At 39.0% G+C, this 18,629-nt stretch overlaps 2 protein-coding genes and 1 long non-coding RNA gene across 4 annotated transcripts; 2 read left to right on the plus strand and 1 right to left on the minus strand.

The window, feature by feature from the left end:
• Positions 1-35: 35 nt before the first annotated feature.
• On the plus strand, positions 36-5,406 carry LOC102298933. The gene is made up of 6 exons (XR_006052886.1): positions 36-146; positions 305-450; positions 671-1,568; positions 4,309-4,404; positions 4,582-4,802; positions 5,140-5,406. It is a non-coding gene; the product is annotated as an uncharacterized LOC102298933 (long non-coding RNA).
• On the minus strand, positions 2,782-8,165 carry LOC102302319 (placenta-specific gene 8 protein). Of its 2 annotated transcripts, XM_042213463.1 has the most exons (4): positions 7,569-8,165; positions 6,149-6,208; positions 5,884-6,029; positions 2,782-3,381 (listed from the first exon to the last, which is right to left on the minus strand). In XM_042213463.1, the coding sequence occupies exons 2-4, from the start codon at positions 6,204-6,206 to the stop codon at positions 3,241-3,243; spliced, it is 345 nt and encodes a 114-aa protein (XP_042069397.1). In that variant the 5' UTR covers positions 6,207-6,208; positions 7,569-8,165; the 3' UTR covers positions 2,782-3,240. The 2 variants fall into 2 exon arrangements, with proteins under 2 accessions (XP_042069397.1, XP_005945350.2); XM_005945288.3 differs by lacking the exon at positions 7,569-8,165 and having other exon boundaries at positions 6,149-6,900.
• A 1,424-nt stretch (positions 8,166-9,589) lies between these two features.
• LOC102298608 (cornifelin homolog B) lies at positions 9,590-17,498 on the plus strand. The gene is made up of 4 exons (XM_005945278.2): positions 9,590-9,727; positions 12,968-13,075; positions 13,581-13,726; positions 15,260-17,498. Exons 2-4 carry the CDS (start codon positions 12,970-12,972, stop codon positions 15,395-15,397), a joined length of 390 nt encoding a protein of 129 aa, XP_005945340.1. The 5' UTR covers positions 9,590-9,727; positions 12,968-12,969; the 3' UTR covers positions 15,398-17,498.
• Positions 17,499-18,629: the final 1,131 nt, after the last annotated feature.

Genomic DNA, 18,629 nt, shown 5'->3' on the forward strand with positions numbered 1-18,629 from the left:
CAGATTCTAGCTTTGGCTTTTCTATCTTCCAGCCATGGCTGCTGTCTACCAGCAACCCATCCAGGTAGTGACGGTCGCCACCACTAATAAAAACTCCGGGCGATGGAGCACCAACCTCTGTAATTGCTGCTCTGATATGCACACCTGTAAGTGAAGTCAGCAAATTTTACAAACAGCAGTGATTTCTGCATCAACTCTGTGCTATTTTGAAAACACAAGATGCAGGTCATGAAAGGAGACGTTAATGAAAACTGTTACAAACTCAAGGATATCTTACATCTCTGTGAGTTTTTCTTCCCTCAAGGTTGCTATGGCCTTTGGTGTTTACCCTGCATGCAGTGTGAGACAGTCAGTAGACATGGATGGTGCTGCGTCTTGCCTCTCCTGGACGGTTGCTGTGTGGTGTCCTACTTATTCCGCAAGTCCATCAGGGAGCGCTACAACATCCCTGTAAGGCTGGATGACCAGTAAAATTGAAAGTGAAACCTATTTTTATTGGAAATAAGAATTAAAGTTAAACTTAACAAGCCCAAAGTGAGATAATATTGCAGCCCTGGTTTTGATGTTGTATCCAACAACATTTTAAACTGTTGCAACCACGACAGCTTCAGAGAGACTACATTAACTCCTGCTGTGTGATCCTCTCTCCTTCTTCTCTTCTCATTTGCAGGGTTCATCCTGTGCCGACTGCTGTCAAATATTTTGGTGTTACGAGTGTGCTTGGTGCCAGATGCATCGTGAGCTGAAAATCAGGGCCAGGCAGGCACCTGCCATCTTGACGGTGGTCACCACGCAGGTCATCCATGGATAGAATATCAACCTCGTGTGTCAAGTGCATGTCACTTTTTCTTAATTAAACTTATTTGTCATAATATTGCAATTAAAAAACATTTAAGAAACATTTAGTTGTTTGTACAGCTTGAAATGAAAGCAAAGAAATGTAGCCCCTTTGTATCTGCTTTTTCATAGCATTGCAGAGCTCATTGCGAGTGCTAGCATGGTGTAGGTGATACGTGAGAGCCACATTAGTTGCTTTACTTTTAGAACATTTTTATTACGAAGATGTTTGAACTTTTCATAAATGCTTTGTTAGTGCATTAAAATTGAGGATATATCATGACATAGCATATAATATCATCACTTTCTTCCAATCGTTCACCAACTGGGTTTAAGCTATGCTAAAATAAAGCATTCATAGTCACCTGTCTAATGCATTCTTTCACCTTTTTTATACAAATGTATGAAAACACGTCTTCAAACCTTTCACCCTTTTCTCAAACCCTAAATACAAAAGCCAAAATGACCTGCATCAAAACTGTTTGTCTGTGGCCAAAACCACACAGTAGTTTTAGATCATGGTCGCCTTAGCAACGTTTAGCTCATTTATAATTAAACAGACTCTGTCTGTGCTGCAATAATTTTACAGTCACCCACGTATTGCCTTCCTTCTCTTTCTTATGGTTCTTGGTGTGTTCTTGTTCAGCATATTGTGTCATGGTGAATTGGATTAAAGGACTCAGGTGCGAGACTCCTTGCAGAATGACAGTGGATTTATTTACAGTGAAAAGGTGAGTTAACAGTTCGAGTCTATAATCCAAAAAGGGCAGTGCAGTGATACGGCGACCTCTCCTCCCGGTGACAGTGCAGTAATAATCCACAACAACTCCTGGTGCCGGCTCCTCCTCCAATCCCTGAACCCTGGAGGCAGATGAGAAAAAACACACGCTCAATAACGAAAACGTCCTCTCCTTCACAAACCGGGTATGCTAATCATGACTACGCTACCCGGTTTAGTTCAACGTTCCAGCGTTGGTTGTAACTCAACCGCCCCGTTAAATAGGTCTGCGCTGGCAAGGTAATTCCGCACAGGTGCGATGATTCTAGCTCAGGACACTCCCCTCCGGTCAACTGCCGTTCCGTGCCACGGCTTCCGGAAGTACATGTTCCAGCAGACAAACTACATGCACAGGATGGAGAGGAGAACACGACACAGTACACACAAACACCACAACAAATTGGCAAGACGATCGGTGAAGACCGTCTAGCCATGACATATTTCTGTTTATCTTATTCTTATGTAATTGTGTGATTTTGTATCCAGCATCTGTTTCTGGATCGCCTGTTTAAATATGCTGCATCAGATATGTTTGTCTCAACCCTTTTCATTTAGAAGTATAACAACATAAAAACATATATACTAGTGGCAATAAAAGATAAACAAATAACTGAAGACCTTCTTTGGGCAGCTCAACAGTGCCCTCTACAGTAAAGTTGATGTTAGCACAGCCTCACCTTCTTTCTTTCGCCATTATTTTGTTTCTAACCTTCAGTAGCTTGGGGTAAAATGAATGGTTAATATCAGATCTCCCCATGAGGTGACAGATAGATAAATATTTCCTGCAGTATTTTATGGGTTAAAGTGTTTATAGTCATATCAACAGGCTGACAATCTTTGTACGAGCTGTTTCATTAAACCAGTTTTTATTTGTGTTTCTCCACCAAATCAAAGGCTTTGTAGAACTAGCCAGCTGCAATTCTTCATTTTTAATAGATTTATGTTGAGCATTTCTCAACAGCTTTCTGAGTATGGAGGCCTACAAGTGTCAAAATGAATAAACCACATGAATCAAATTAATTAATTAAAATGGGAACTAAATAAATTAATAACGTATCAGATGTTTTCAATGAAATGAACTGATATTTAATTAATTACTTAATAGTGTATTTATTTTATTCATTTTAGTATTCGTGCCTTGGTTAACATATTCATTCTTAAGTTTTTCAGTTTCATGTAGTCCAAGCTGAAGTTTCAGCAGAAACCGATCCTTCATTTAATTGAAGAGATTTTATATGAACACAGGTTAAACTCAAGAAAAATTACAACAAGAGCAATCAAGTTTTATTAAGCACAGAGATTTTATTAGTCAGATTAAAACCTTCCCTGAGATAACAACCACCACCTGATATGTCAATGAAACATTTAAAAAAATCTCATTTTAAAGCTCAAGTGTTTAAAACTGTATGAAAGAAAACTAACATGGAACACGGAACCACACTTGATGGTCGGAGCTAATGACTACACTGTAGTAATGAGCTGTGCAGGACTCTGAAAATGAAAGCAGATAGGACGCTATGCTACTTGATTCTCTTTGGCAAACTGAACAAATCCCTTCTTACGTGCAAAAAACTAAACAAACCCCAAAACCACAACAGGTCCTGAACATCAAAAGTGGTTGTATCTTATCCACGGACCACCTGAGTGGTAACCACTGATGAGTTAGCAGGCTGCTGGTTTTCCCTGATGTTCAGCTCACGATACATCTGGCACCAGGCGCATGGGTGACAGAAAATCACATTGCTGGCATCATCAACGAACGAGCCCTGCAGGATGGAGAAAAAGGAAGAAGAGAGTGAGGGAGAGGATGAAGCAATGAAGCAGAAGGAGTTACTGTGATTTAATTTAATGAAGCTGTCATGCAGGCATGTGCGGTGTGGAGTCCTGCCTGGGCCCCTAAACAATAATATTTAAGTATTAATCACAATTTTGCTAAATAAAAGGATCTGCCTTGCATCAGTCACATCACTACCATTTAACCAATGATTGCCCTTGAAGGTAGAACGTGCTGGTTATGAGCCAGGAATCAACTCACAAAGAAAACGTGCATTGTTTTTGCCTCCTGAGCGGTGTGGAGTTGTAGGAGAAACACAACTTAATTGGGAGATGCAGACGCAGATTGATGCAAAGGAAACCAGGTGTACAGCTCACACTATAGTCTGTAGCATATTAGCTTATTATGTAGTGGTCAGTTGTTCTTCTGTGGCAACTGATGAATTGAAATAAATGAGCATTTCTACAGGGCTTATATTTCAGTAAAAACTAACTAATATACATATCCACATAATTATGGATTATTATAATTACAATATTAGGAAACCCCCCACTGCATTTTCAAAAATACATTAAGAAACAGATTATATTAGATTTATATTTCAAATATGACAAAATGCTGAATTTACAGCAGCAAAATTATTGCATCTCTACAGTTTAAACATTTAATAAGCTTTCTGCCTGCACAGAGTGGACAGTTAAACAATCACTGAATCGTCATAAATACATTATTTTATTCTTATTACTTTAATATCAGAGCACTAGGAATAAATAATAGGAGAAGGATTCTGGAAGAAAACTTGTGGCCATATTGGACTGGAGAAGGTATAAAATGTCACTGTATGTGTGTGTGTCTACGTGTGCATGTTTTATGTGTATAGATTTTTTAAAATTATTATTCATGTTATAACATTGTCCAGACATGCCCTGTAAGGATATGAGGAGAAAACAGTGTCAAAAGGAGCTGTGTGAGGCTGCTAAAGGCAGTGGATCCTTCACCAGCTGGATTAAAAAGAGTAGGTAACAATAACACACGTACCAGTTGTTGCATTGCTGGTACAAACACAGCTGCAATGATTTGGTTCAATAACATTTTTCTATTATTACTTTATTACGGATTAGGTGCAAAAGTTATTCAGTTTGGATAATTAAATAATAGTTTAAAGCAATAGCAAATTGTGCCTTGTTCTCAGATGGACAGCAAGTGGAGCTCGATAGCTCAGATGAGATGGAAGGAGGGAGAGAGGCAAAGAGTGATTCACAGACAAAGCCTAGTTTATTTTCATCTGTTGTCTTATGATTCCATTGCTGTCACCAATCTTTGCATTTTATTTTTTATCTGATAACACTTGTTATCAGCAGCAGAAGCAGCAGCCACCCCTCAACAGCAACAGTGTACACCATCAAGTAAAAGGTAGGCCATGTTTGCTTTGCATTGTCCCCACCTGGATAACCAAATATCTGAGAGTTTTTCAAAACAAGCAGCCACAGGTGCAGATTTCTTCCGTATGCAGACAAATAAGAGAGTTCAAATTTGGATAACTTTCCATTTCCTCTTTTTCTAATTTGGATGCAAGCTAGTCCCTAAAAAATGTCATCCCACTCAGTTCACTGATGCCACTGAATGATAAGGTGACTTAACCTAACTTATCTTCAGCTCGACCTTCTGTTTTTCTGTCAGTAGTTTTGCAACCCATCCACCACAGCAGGTCTAACCATCATCTTGTAAATCTTCATTTTCACTCTTGCAGAAATCCTTCTGTCAACACTCATCTCCACCCACCCCACCCTGGCTGCACTCTTGTTTTCACCTGTGTCTGTTGCTTTGGATGGTTGAGTACTTAAAGAGGACATGAAAGAATACAAATATAAAGTATAATACCCTACTACCCTACATTCATCATCCTTCATCGTCTCTTGATTCAGTAACTTGAATATGCAAATGTGCACATTTTACTAATAAAAACCTACAGAAATCCCTATAAATTAAGGCAGCGGTCTCCAACCTTTGTTGCGCAATGGACCAGTTTATGTCCGACAATATTTTTACGGACCGGCCTTTAAGGTGTCACAGATAAATACAACAAAATAAAACCAGCACCGGTACCAAAAAAGAACATTTATTTATAACACACGGGAAAAGACTCAGGGAAACAGAGTTAACGATAAAAATGATAAAAACCATGAAAACCATAAATTTCACACCTGAGCATCAACTCTCGCGGCTCGGTACCAAACGACTCACGGACCGGTACTGGTCCATGGTCCGAGGGTTGGGGACGGCTGCATTAAGGGATGCAGTTTTGCTAATGTGAAGTTTTAACATCGAACTGTTTCTCCACCCCAAAAACAGGCATTTCTGGATCCACAAAGCAAAACAAACAATAGTGAAAACTTTAAAATGGTTCACAAACTAAGGCTTGATGTCCCAGTGGGGTCATCAATCTGTTACACACTGTTTAACATACGCCCCTCCATCCCTAACCCAGACTTACAACAATGTTGTAGCGCTTTCTGATGGACTGACGGAGTAAGCAGGACACCACACAGCAAATGTCCAGGAGTGGCATTGCGCAACACCATCCATTTTTACTGGCTGTCTGACACTGCATGCAGGGGAAACACCAAAGGCTGTAGCAACCTAGAAAAATACACAGAGACATTTGTGTTTCATTACTAGTTATTACATTGCACTCTGCTACCTTATTGCAAAAACAGTCAGAGAAACTGCTGTTTGTAGGATTTGAATGATTAACTTACAGGAGCTCATATCAGAGCAACAGTCACAGATGCCGGTGCTCCAATTCATTGCACTCATCCCTGGAAGAAACAAGGCAGAAACAGACACAGAGTGAAGGGTTAATGCCGTCATAAAGATTATCACTGCTAGAATATGAGAAAGGTAACAGACTGGTTAAAACTATTGCTCTCAACATGCTGCTTGTGTTATAGCTGGAACTGGTCCACGTAAATCACTACAAAAACCTGGAAGCAGATGTAGAAATGATCAGCGTGCAATACAGACAAAAAAGTTTGCCAACAAGTGGCAAAGAATTTACACACAGATGTACGTACACACATGTACATGGCAAACATTATTGTTCATATATATCTTTTAATGTAATTGTCTGGTAATAGTCTGTGTGCTTTAATGGATGTTGTGTGGCTGTGCCTTCAAACCCTTTTTGAATAACTTAAAAAAAACAAGCAAATGAAATGATTAAAAACAAAGTTTTGCAATAACCTGAAAAATGTGTTGTTATACTATAACTGCAGGTGCAGTATCTGCTGTTCAGCTGCACTCTTATATCTAACAGGCAGGTTAATGCACGTTGCTAGACCGAACCATGTGCTGCAGCCCTGCTTTCAGTGACATCGTGGAGATACGCGTTCAGTAATAAGAAAATATTCCACAGCCTGCTCACACCTTTTCTTGTCATTCCTGTGACGTGTCCATGGTGCAGCTGTATAGTTGAAGTTTTCAGTACTACTTTCAGTACTTCAGCGTCTGGCTAGACAGCTACACAATAGGACGCAGCATGAACCTTCTTAAACTGGCAACTCACTCTACTTTAATATCACCCAACTCCCAAAAGGTCTTTGTGTAGTGTGTCACAAAATGTGTCTGTGAGCTAAATGAACAGCTGCTGTATAAATAAAACCCACTAATGTGCCACACAGAAAAATAAAGGTGTAACAAAGAGAGGACAGGAGAAGAAGATAAATCATTATTTTCAAAGAGAAACTTTATAGACTGAAGAGGTCAGTTTTACATCTTCATTTTAGGGTTTCTTTATCAGATATTGGATTGGAGTGACTTCAGAAGCTATTTGAACTTGTTTGCATATCTTTCAGTACAACCTGTCATCAGTCTCATTCTTTTAAATATCTTGCGATAAAATTGAAGGATGGTTTTAACAACATTTGTTACTTAATGTTCATCCTCTCTTTTACTGACCCATGAGTAATTATGATAAGTAGACTCCAGAATTTTCTTTCTAATTCTGTGAAGATATGAAAACCTTTAAAAATCCCCCTTGTTTTACTCAGCATCACTTGAGTACACTGGTTCATCAGCTCACTTGAAAATGACTGAGAAAAACGATACAACAGTGCAGTAAGCTTCAGAAACATTGTTGAATGTTTCAAGCTGTTCATTTTTATAGAAAGTCTTTCTTACCTGGTCTCTGGTTTGGTGAACTTTGAAGAAAAATGAGATGAAGGGTAGAAAACCCATCATTTAACTAATACACACACATAGACACACCCCACCTGTTCACACAGGGAAACACAAAATTCACGATACACAGTCATTCAGCTAGTGTAAATGTAAAACAACTAGTTTGCATGTGGTAACACAGAAACATTGTAGCAAAAGTATTTGAAATATGGATGAAAAAGATAAATTTGTCCCCGGGTAAATGTCCCCAGGCAAAAAACACCACAGTGACTAGATACTTGGTCAGACCGTCTCTTACAGAGGAAGGAAAAACCCAGTGACTGTTGTTGTTGTTTTAAAAAAACAAACAAAATATTTGACTGACACTATTTTGGTCATTAAATGGTCGTGAACAGCCACTGAACCATCTATCAGCACATTAGCATTTTCACATTCATTAACATGTTCGCTCTCACTTGTTCAATTAGGTCATGTGATGTTACCGATTAAACCTTTAGCTCAGGGGTGTTAATGTCATTTTAGTTCAAATACTCACTTAAAGCTATTAGGTGAGCCATCAAATGACAAGCTAACAAAATCTGGTAAAAAAAAAAAATAAACCATCCTTAAAATGAACAGGTGGAGATGTTAAGAAACATAAATGCTTAATTTTATTAATTTTATTAAAAGGGATAGACTGTCAGGGTTCAGTGGCCCGTGACACCCAGGTCATGATATAGAGTGTGCAACAAAGACTGTAAAAATAGTCATTTACAAGGAGGAGGATTATTCGTTTTTATTATTTCTTTTGCAAAAACATATGGAAATTTGGGGAAAATAGAGCACCTTCATTTTCACATTGGTAGAACTAGTGACTCGATCTATGTGATGAATTATTCTTATCAAATCTTATTGAAGAAAAGTGACCTTTAATACGACCAGAGAGTTGGATTATATGAGATAGCTTTTACTTTTAGTCTGGTTGAGCTCAAGTGGGAGCGGCTTGCTGCTTGGTTGCTCTGTGGGATGGTTTATATGATAAAATATGTCAGGTTTATTTTGTTGGATTGTCATTTATGCTTAGAAATATATATTTATATATTCTTAGAAGTATATAGTTGATTGCATATTGGAAGAATGTCTCATCCTAGGAGGTCTGTAACAACTCTGTGTAGCATGTGTAGCATGTGTAGCATGAAGTGCGTTCACTCCTCTTCAGAGTGTTCTGGCATGGATCACACACCTCCTAGGAGAGGTCGTATCTTCTCTTGCTGATATATGGTATAGCAAACACACATATATCTAGCCCTTTGTTTAGATGGACCACTAGACTCCTGGCAACAGCTTTGGGGAGTCTTCACAGGGTCACATCTTGACCCCACACATACACATAAACATACATACACACATACCTGGATATGGATAGTATGGATAGTGTGTTGCACTTGCTAAGCTGGTGACTCCATAATGTGTAAACCCCACTAGTCAGCAAACTAAAGCTTTAAAAGAAATAGCATGGTGCAGTAGTACAGTAATTGCATCCAGAATACAGCGCAGTAAAAGTAGAAAGCAACATAACATGGACAAACTTAAATAGTACATCACAACAAAGTAAAGTGCTTGAGGAAATGTACTCAGATCCATGCTGCTCCTGTCTATGCGCTCATCTAATGGCGTTAGGGACCGTGAGACTAATAGTACTCATGCACAGTGCTGTGTGGTTAGTACCATTAACTCAAAGCAAGAAGGTCCTGGTTTCAATTACTCTGGCCCTTTGGGGCCTTTCTGAGTGCAGTTTACATCTTTCCTCATGACTGTGGAGGGGGTTCTCTGTGTACTGTATCACAGTCTATCACAGGGCTCTCTGTGTTAGCCTGTCCATGGGCTGTACCCTGCCTCTGGTGCTATAGCAGCTGAGATACACTCCAGTCATGGCTGCAAAATAGATAAGTGGAAGAAAATGAATGGACAGTCCAATGGCTTCAGTCAGGGGACAATAGGAGGATAATCATATTTCATGGCAGGAGCTAGTACCCTCACCCCCCCATCTCCACGTCCTGCTTCTGGCCCCACCCCTAGAAGCTAGTGTGTCCACACCCCCCTCTCTCATTTCCAGTTTAATGCTGGGATTTCTCAACTTCATCTAATTTTTTTTCAACGCTCAGAGAATCAGAGAAACGGTAAGACTAACTTTTCATATTGATGAACAGCTTAGTATTTCTGTGTAGTGATTAACATGTAAAGCTTGTGGGGGGACAAGACATCCAGCTTCAATGTTTTTTTTTCCCAGCCTGGTTTAACCATAGTTTGCCATATAGTCTATCTATTCTGTCAAATCTAGTAATTAGTCTTGCTTGACACTAATTATTGATGTTTGGTTTTTGGGGATTCCTGTCCAAGCTGGGTCAGAAGCTAGTGTACACATAATGCTAGTTCCAAGTCTGGGTTGAGGGAAGGGTCATCTGATGTAAACTCTGTTCTTGTAGGAAATAAGGGAGCGACCAGAAATGCCTTTCTTATCTTAATCAAGGACACCAAACAGAATTCTGCCCCCGCCTTTATTTGTTAATGCGTATCTCTCACGCATGTTTTGATTGTTTGAATAAACCATCAATGTACGAAACAGTCCTTAGTGGTCATAAGCTTGGCCACTAATGAACTGTTCACATTTAATATGCAAATAAATGTGAAATGCACATAAATCTGGACAGTCTGAAATCTCCTCTCATTTCAACCCTCATTTCTGGTCACACTGTGATTTTTAGTTCACATATTCTTGCCATTTACCTCACAGACAGGCCTCCACAAGAGTGGAGGACATACTGTAGGACTGATAGTAGCCTGTTAGCCTACCGACATCACTGCCTACTGACCAATGAATTCTCCAGAAAATGGTGTCACCTTTCCTGAAAAATCCCATGGACCTCTGTTGGGAGCCTGGGATGGTGTAAAGTTTCTCACTTGCGTCAGTTGGATAGCAAGTTGATAACCAGCTTTGTGCGACAAAGCTCACCTGATCCTAATCGCCTGCTTCAGGGTAAAGGAATGCAGATCAGAGGCGGAGCCAGACATTTGAAACACCCGGGGCCTAGCCCAAAAGGGTAGTATGCATGTGGGATTTTTTTTTTTTTTTTTTTGGGGGGGGTAGAAATGACTGAAGGATTAATAGGCTCTGTTTTGAGTTTTGTTCAAAAAAGAATGACTTCATATAGGAAAAAAATATATCACATATGCAGGACACCTTAAACTAGTTTTTTAATTAAGCAGCAAGGCAGAACAAAGTCGGGGCTGTATCAAGACACGAGGACTAAACCCCAATTCAACCAGACCCAGAACTGATCCGGAATTAAAACAGGACTACAACAGTTCAAAATCAGGACTACTAGGACTTAACCAAGACAGAACCAGAATCAGAACTAGATGATAGTAGCACTAAAAATCATCATAGACCTGCACTACACTTATTTTTTAATTCTACCAAAGTCCACTATTTAGATTGAGAAAAGTTTATATAATTATTTAGCCTTGTTGTGCAAACAAGCCTGCATAACTTAATAAATATAGAATTTGAAAAATACAAACCTAAAAAGAAACACTAGGTACGAGATACATGAGGACCTATGATACGACGTGATTCAACTTTGGTATAAGCAACATACAACTGTGTGTTCATTTTGTAACATCAATCAGACTAAATGTTTAATTATTTTTAGATTGATAATTATTATTATTTAACATATTTGTTTTTATAATTCAAGTATTTATTAGATTTTGCATTTTATAACAGCAAACTACAGAGATGCAACAACCAAAAGCAAGAAGCAAACAAACAAAAACAAACAAAAAAATAACTAAAAAAAAAAAAACCCACAAAAAAACAAAACAAGTGAGGTTTTACATATGTTGTATTAAGCTAAATAAAAACATATTTGTTAACTTTAAGAGTAAAGAGAGAAACTATCTGTATTTCTTAATTGTAAATGGCACCAAATTGTATTCAAACTTGAGCCACACTTATGGAGCTCCACAATTCTTTTCCTGGTGTTTTGGTTGACATCTCTTGATTTTCCCATGTCACAGAAACAGGCTCTGTGTTTTGCCTTATATGCATCCACAGCTGTGCCACCAATTTACTCACATGGACTCTACTAACCTATCAGAAGCTTCTTCAGCTCAGAATGGAATCGTCTGGAGTTTCTTATTAATTAACAATAAACTTAGTGTATATGTACTCCTCTGTCTCTCTTTATTCTGACATTTAACTAATTCAAAAGATATTTCAATATTTATTTATCCAAAACAAAACAAGTTTACTCTAAATTGATGTTGTACAGTAAAAAAATGTTCTTGTGTTTTCCATAAAGTGTATGTAAATATCTGGTTTCAACTGTGAATATACTGCTGTGTATTGAAATTCCTCTTGTTTTGCATAGAAATATACTGAACAACATACAAAGCATAATATATAAAATAACATCTACCAGAGTTTTTTCTTTGAAAGAAGCTCCTTATGTCCATTCTTGTATATCAGTGCATTACTGAAACCGATTTATTTAGCCGTGGAGGGAAACAACTGAAAATATGAAATAAACACACATGTAAGCTAAGACTCTCTAAAGAAACAGCATTGTTGTTGTTCGGCTTTTCATTTCACCATTTGTTGATTCACTCGAAGAGCAAGTAACGTAATATGGGTCAAGTGATCAGTTTGACATCAATCTTTCGTGATACACCGTCATATTTACATTATTTGTACAGTACGAATGATTTGCTTTGGTACCTGGTCAAACTTCAGTTCTCCTCTGTCTGCCTGGCTCCGTTTCTCCAACAGCGCACTCGCAGGCAGCAGCTGCCCCGCCCGCTTAGTGCCTGAGCTCGGATCATACCAATATCAGGGGGGATTTACGCACAGTCGTAAATTCCCACAGTGTGCACTATGTGCTTCGAATATTGTGTGTAGTTTTTGTTTTATAAAGTTGTCAGCCAGGCATCTAACTATGAAAAAATTACACTCCAAAAGACCCCGGGCTTCTGACAAAACAACCTAGGCTTAAGCCCAGTAAGCCACCCCCCGGCTCCGCCACTGATGCAGATAACAGAAAGATACTCTGGATATGCTGAACTGTACTTCATAGTACAGGGTCCACTGGTTTCAGATGATGTCCACCATGATGGTACACAAAGTGCACAGGCATGATTTGAGGATGGTTGGTGGCATGGGGTCCAGAGGACAGAAGAGTGCACTGCACGCAAATTCTTTGCACATATCACTCCAGCTATTTGTAGTGATTTAAATGAATCAGGAAACATCCTGTTATATATGTAACAAACCAGCCTGTTACCTTTCTCAAATTCTACCCTTGGATTTCTCCATGCATAGCAGCAATAACTTCTGTCACACTTCACGCTGTCTCCTCCAGGCATGGCTGGCCACCAGCAGACCAACCAGGTGGTGACAATCACCACCAATCAGAACCCTGGGCAGTGGAGCACCGACCTCTGTGAATGCTGTGTTGATATGAACAGCTGTAAGTGAACACTCAGCAGTCATTTCTGCATCAACCATCTCCTCAAATTGTCCAATCAGTTGCATTATGGAGCTTTTGATTATATTATGCTCTTCTCCAGAAATCTGAGATTCTCTAATTGGCACAGGAACTTAAATGCAGCACTCTGTTGGAGTGCTTAGCACTGTTGCATGTTCTCCTGCCTGGTTTCCTGTTGTTACTCTGGCTTCCTCCCAGAGATCCACTGGCAAGTTATTATTTGAACCAACGGCAGCTGAATATTCCAGGGTAACGAATGACCCTTGCAATGAAATGACCAAACCAAACATCACCAGATCATAAGAAGAAGAACAGAGGCACACGCTCAGGAAACAAGAAGACAGAAGTGACAATGAGCAGAAGGGGAAGTGTTTAAAAACCCAGAAAACTACCTGAAACCTAGTGAAATGAGGATTACATACTGGCAAGATTATTCCCTATTCCCTTCTTTTTTCCCCCATTTTCTCTTTTTCTGTTCTGTTTCAAGGTTGCTGCGGCTTCTGGTGTTTCCCCTGCATGCAGTGTCAGACAGCCAGTAAACATGGATGGTGCTGTGCAATGCCACTCCTGGATGTTTGCGGCGTGGTTTCCTGCTTACTCCGTCAGTCCATCAGAGAGCGCCACAACATCCCTGTAAGGCTGGGTTAGAGATGAAGGGCAGCAGGCGTGTTGCTAGGATTTTGAAACATTTGAGGGCATATGTTTTATAGTGAAATTAATATAAAATGTCAAACATTGTGCAGTACCTAATGGCTGAATTCTCATAACTTTTTCTTTTATTGTGCCATATCACCTCTTCCTCACCTTTCATCGTCTTTTGGTGTCTCATCTGTCGGCTGCCCTCCATCCAGATCTCTCATTTTTGATGTGATTATTAGATCTTTAATACGTGTTATTTCTCAACTTACTCAACCGACTATTCAACAAACATCACATTGGATAAAAACCAAATGATTAACTATAGACTGGCTTCACAGTCACATGACTTCCTGTTGATTTATGTTTTCTGTTTCTGGAACCAGGGTTAATGACTCACCCTGTGGCTGTGGCCACTGTGACATCACTATGATGTCACTCATTGGTTTGAGGAAAGCTTTAACTTTAGGTTCCTCACCATGTTGGCTATTTGGAGTCCGAAATGACAGTATGTTGATGATAGGGTAGAGTAGAGATAAAAGCTAACATTAACAAACTATAGTTGTGGGCAGTGTTGGTCAAGTTACTTGAAAAAAAGAAGAAGTAATCCCATTACTTTACTGATTACTTATTTTCAAAAGTAATTAATTACTTAGTTACTTAGTTACTTTTTAAAAACATGATTTACAACCTGAATAGGTGATAAAGCGATAGATCTTTCAGCCCAATTCTACTTTTTCTGCATAATCCATCATACAAAATGTAATCAAATGGAAAAGTCTCTTTTTTAAAACTTGTTTTATCAGTTTTAATCTTTACAAGTAACGCGTTACTGCCCATCTCTGGTTGTGGGTAACACATTCAGCTAACAAGCACTAGCTCAATCCTGGAAGGAGACAAAAGTCCCATTAGGGTTGCATCAGGAAGGGCATCTGGCATAAACTAATTTTTATTCATAAACAGAGAGAGAGAGAGAAGCATAGAGAAGTGCCTGCTGACCAAATTAGAGGAAGAGGAAATGGAAAGCTATTCTAATCTCTAACTCTCATAGATGTTTTGCCACTCAGTATTTTTTACTGTTCATGTTACTCTCACTGCTTTTATTAGCCCTGTTTGCCAATATTTAACAGTTGACAGTAAGTGAATATAGAGGATCTTTGAGCAGGTAGAAAAAGACCAATGCAGAGCTCATTGAAATTACTGCAAATCAGACTCCATCTGTTATTTTCCTCTGTCTCACTGAAGGAAAGGAAACCTCTCTAAATCCTGCTTGTGTGTGGTCCTTCACTGACATCCTGACAGTTAACAGCAAGGAAACTGGCTACAGACAGATAAAGTTTTGAGGAAATAGAGAGGTTGTTTTGAGTTGCATAAAGATTTGAAAAAATCGCTCCTCCCTGTTTCTCTTTCTAGTCTCGTGTTCAGTTCAGTACAAAGCAGCGTGAACAGGGACATTTAAACAGGTACAATCACGACAGCTACAAATTCAATCCCGATAACTCTTGCTGCTTCCTCTCCTCCATCCTGTAGGGCTCGTTCATCGATGACTGCTGCAAGATATGTTGGTGTTACTCGTGCGTCTGGTGCCAGATGCATCGCGAGCTGAAGATCAGAGAAAGCCAGCAGCCCGCCACCTCGACTGTGATCACCACACAAGCCATGCTGTAAACAGTTTTGCTCTGGATCAAAGGCATGTGTCCCATTCAAAGCCACATGTTTCAATCCACTTCTGTTTTATCTGCATGTAACAGTCATCTCAAAGCATTTTGACCTCAGTTGAATTTTGAGAGCTGTAAACTAACCTTTAATGTAAATTAACCTGTAGTGTGTTATTAGCCTAGCTCACTGTCATTCATTGTTTGCAGAGCTAATTTCATGTAACAAGTAATAAGAATGGTTATGCAGGGATCCAAATAACAGTGCTAGCTCACTGTATTTTTGTGAGAAGCTTATTTTGAAGTGACGAGTTTGACCTGATCTCACCAGACATCACCACATTTATCACTTTACATCTCATCCCGGGAATCTCCGAGACACACCCAGGGACCCGTATAACCTCACCTCGATGACCTGAAAACCACTACTGTGACCAAAACAAGGGGGAACCTTTTTCTGTGTTTAATAGTTTAATAGATGTGAGTTATATCCTTCATTTATAATGGTTCACATTTAAAAAACATACAGCCCAACACTGCCCTCTGCATCAGTACAGATGTTAGCACAGCCTCCACATTTATGCAACTCTTGTTATGTTCACTGTCCAGGCTGCAGTAAACCTGTTATTTTACTTTTAATTATGGAGACAGTGGAAACAATCTATAAATCCTTGTAGTATGTAAACCTTTATGCACATATGTTGAACTGAGACTTAGTGTTTAAACTGACCCTTTTTCTTATACTAAGATAGGATTTGGTGTATAAGAAAAAGAAACATCTTATTTAAACACCCAGCACCCAAATATTAGTATTCATTTAATGGCTCTCTTGTACTCTTTAAAATAAATAAAAAGTCTTTTGGCAAACGTGAGTCTGTCCCTTTACACTTTTACAAGAACAGATTTTTCACCCTCTGTAAACATGATGACACAAATGCAACTGAAAAATGCCAAATTAAAGGTTTATTCATTCACATGCTTAAACTTATGGAAACTGTGCTTAGTTATAGCTGAATGTATAGCAATCAAATAAATTTCATTTGACCAGATACCATTAAATTCAACTTTTTACACCAGCCAATAATTTTGAAGGAACTTCATTGGCAGTGAAATGAGGGAAGAGTTTATAAGCATGGTTCTGATGAATCCATTGTCTTCAGGATCAAGAACAAAGAAGAAATATTTGGCACCCACTTAGATGATCTAAATCAAACTACATCCAGCTGTTGTATTCAGACCTGGTTTCATTGAGACATCCCTAAATTCTGCTCTACTGCAGTCATTCATCTACATTTAACGTGTTAGTAAAATAAATTTGAATGAGGGGATTTTACTTCAGCACTTGACACCACACAACTTACTCAGCTTGGTTTGCAGTGTTTACCGACCAAACAAGCCATGGGCCCGAAGAGACCAATGACGACTGAGGGATTTGAGTAAATCAACATGTTGCTGAACATTCTGGCTGAGCTGTTTTAAAACATTTTAATTCTTTAATCTACAGCAAAGCTTCGTGTTGAAAGGACATTTTGCTTGTGGTTTGTTTACATGGAACTTTGCAACTTTTATCTCTTGTGTTTCTTGCTGTTTCTCTGAGCATTGCACAGTCTGTCCTTGGGGTGAATTGTTTTGTTAACAGACATCTGAATGCTCCGCTACTGCTTTTATAGAGGTGCATGACCATAAACCCTCTGTTACAGTCCATAGCACTTTTGCCTGATCTTTTCTTTGTAGTGTGATGTTATGAAGTCAGAAATACAGACAGGCACCACTAGAGCACAAGTCAAAAAGTTCACAGCAAGGTGGTTTTCATAAAGTAATAATAAATGATGCACTATAAACTGCATAAAACTCGACACGGTCAGTAACTCTCACGCTTAACTCTCGTTTTATTGGAACTGAACTTTTTTGGCCTTGAGTGTTTCATCTATTCTTATCTAACCTGGAATGAAAGCGTGTGTAACTGTTCGTCTTTCTCTGTCAGAGAGGTGGTTTCTTTGAAAATTGAAAGTGAGCAGAGCCTTCAACCCACACTTGACCACTCCCGTCACAATTTACAGTCATAGGTTGGACTTGCTCTCATTTTACTCATAACTCAGAGAAGCAGAGAAAAGGTAAGGACAACTTTCTATACTGGCAAACATCTTAAAGCAGTTAGCAGTCTTTGCGACCTAATAGTACAGTTTGCTATCATTTTCCCAGTGTGGTGTTGTGAGCCAGTCAGAGGAATACTTGCAGCACACGGGTTTACACGCACTTCATACTGCCTCAAGAAAAATAGCACAAAAAACTGGACATCTAATTATTATAAGCACAGTTTTGCAGTTTATACTCATAAATTAATGAATCTTATAGGACTGTTAGACTAGTTGGCATTCGACTATAAGTAGATTAATGTTAGCTAGGAATTTTTTAGTATATTAATTAAGATATTATTTCTAAGATATCTGAAGTAAGTTTATAATATGCCCCATGACCAAGGGTGTAATCGGCCTAGTGTCAGGTACATGGAATTTCCATGTATTGTCTTGTGTTCACACAAGTTCAACATTTCTTTATTCTATTTTTGGTGTGTTATGTTTCAGTATAGGGGTGAAGGTGGAGCTCAGGGAGGTGGTTGACTGATATCCTGATTGGGACAAGTGTGTTGGGTTTGACCTCAACCAGATAATTTAAAAGAGTCACTTCACTGTGTGTGTGTATTACAGCAAATTGTAGTTTATGGATCTCTGTACAGTGTAGTGTGCATTTTACATTGCAGAACTGGTGTAGATAAATTTGTTATCCCCCAGGCACCTCCATTAATCTCTAAAGTCCCCGTTTTAAGTTATTACGATGCAATTACAGTGCAACTTTTGGTAAAACACGTGGAAATGGAAATTATTACCTCCACGGTAACTTATCTTATCTTATCTTATCTTGCGAAGGCTGTGTGCCATGAAGCAAGGGCAACTGAAATATCTTTCATGTACAGCTTCACTTCTCACAACAGCTCCAGTCAGGCTATGTGAGCACACAAAGCTGGTTAACAACTTGATAAATTCATATGCAGTTTATCAGTCTTGTAGCAAAGGGTGCTAACGTGAACAAGATGGTATTGGAAACATGTGACAGTTGAGCTGTCCCAAACATGGACAGCTCAACAGGATCTATCAGTGGATTTTACAAACACAAGGAAACTATGACATTTGAAAAGCACAAAAAGGTTCAATATAAAATACAGGCAGAAAACTACACACCTGTCA

The sequence above is a fragment of the Haplochromis burtoni genome, unplaced genomic scaffold (assembly GCF_018398535.1).
Source record: "Haplochromis burtoni strain Fernald_Lab_line unplaced genomic scaffold, NCSU_Asbu1 Contig_445, whole genome shotgun sequence".
Taxonomy (NCBI): Eukaryota; Metazoa; Chordata; class Actinopteri; order Cichliformes; family Cichlidae; genus Haplochromis; species Haplochromis burtoni.

What these genes read in the sequence shown, in the direction of transcription:
- LOC102302319 (XM_005945288.3), bottom strand. Translation starts at nt 6,260, where the DNA reads ATGACGGCATTAACCCTTCACTCTGTGTCTGTTTCTGCCTTGTTTCTT. An exon ending in TTGCTCTGATATGAGCTCCT is followed by an intron (nt 6,030 to 6,148) that starts GTAAGTTAATCA and finishes GTATTTTTCTAG; the next exon opens with GTTGCTACAGCCTTTGGTGT. An exon ending in GAAAGCGCTACAACATTGTT is followed by an intron (nt 3,382 to 5,883) that starts GTAAGTCTGGGT and finishes TCCATCCTGCAG; the next exon opens with GGCTCGTTCGTTGATGATGC.
- LOC102298608 (XM_005945278.2), top strand. Translation starts at nt 12,970, where the DNA reads ATGGCTGGCCACCAGCAGACCAACCAGGTGGTGACAATCACCACCAAT. An exon ending in CTGTGTTGATATGAACAGCT is followed by an intron (nt 13,076 to 13,580) that starts GTAAGTGAACAC and finishes TTCTGTTTCAAG; the next exon opens with GTTGCTGCGGCTTCTGGTGT. An exon ending in GAGAGCGCCACAACATCCCT is followed by an intron (nt 13,727 to 15,259) that starts GTAAGGCTGGGT and finishes TCCATCCTGTAG; the next exon opens with GGCTCGTTCATCGATGACTG.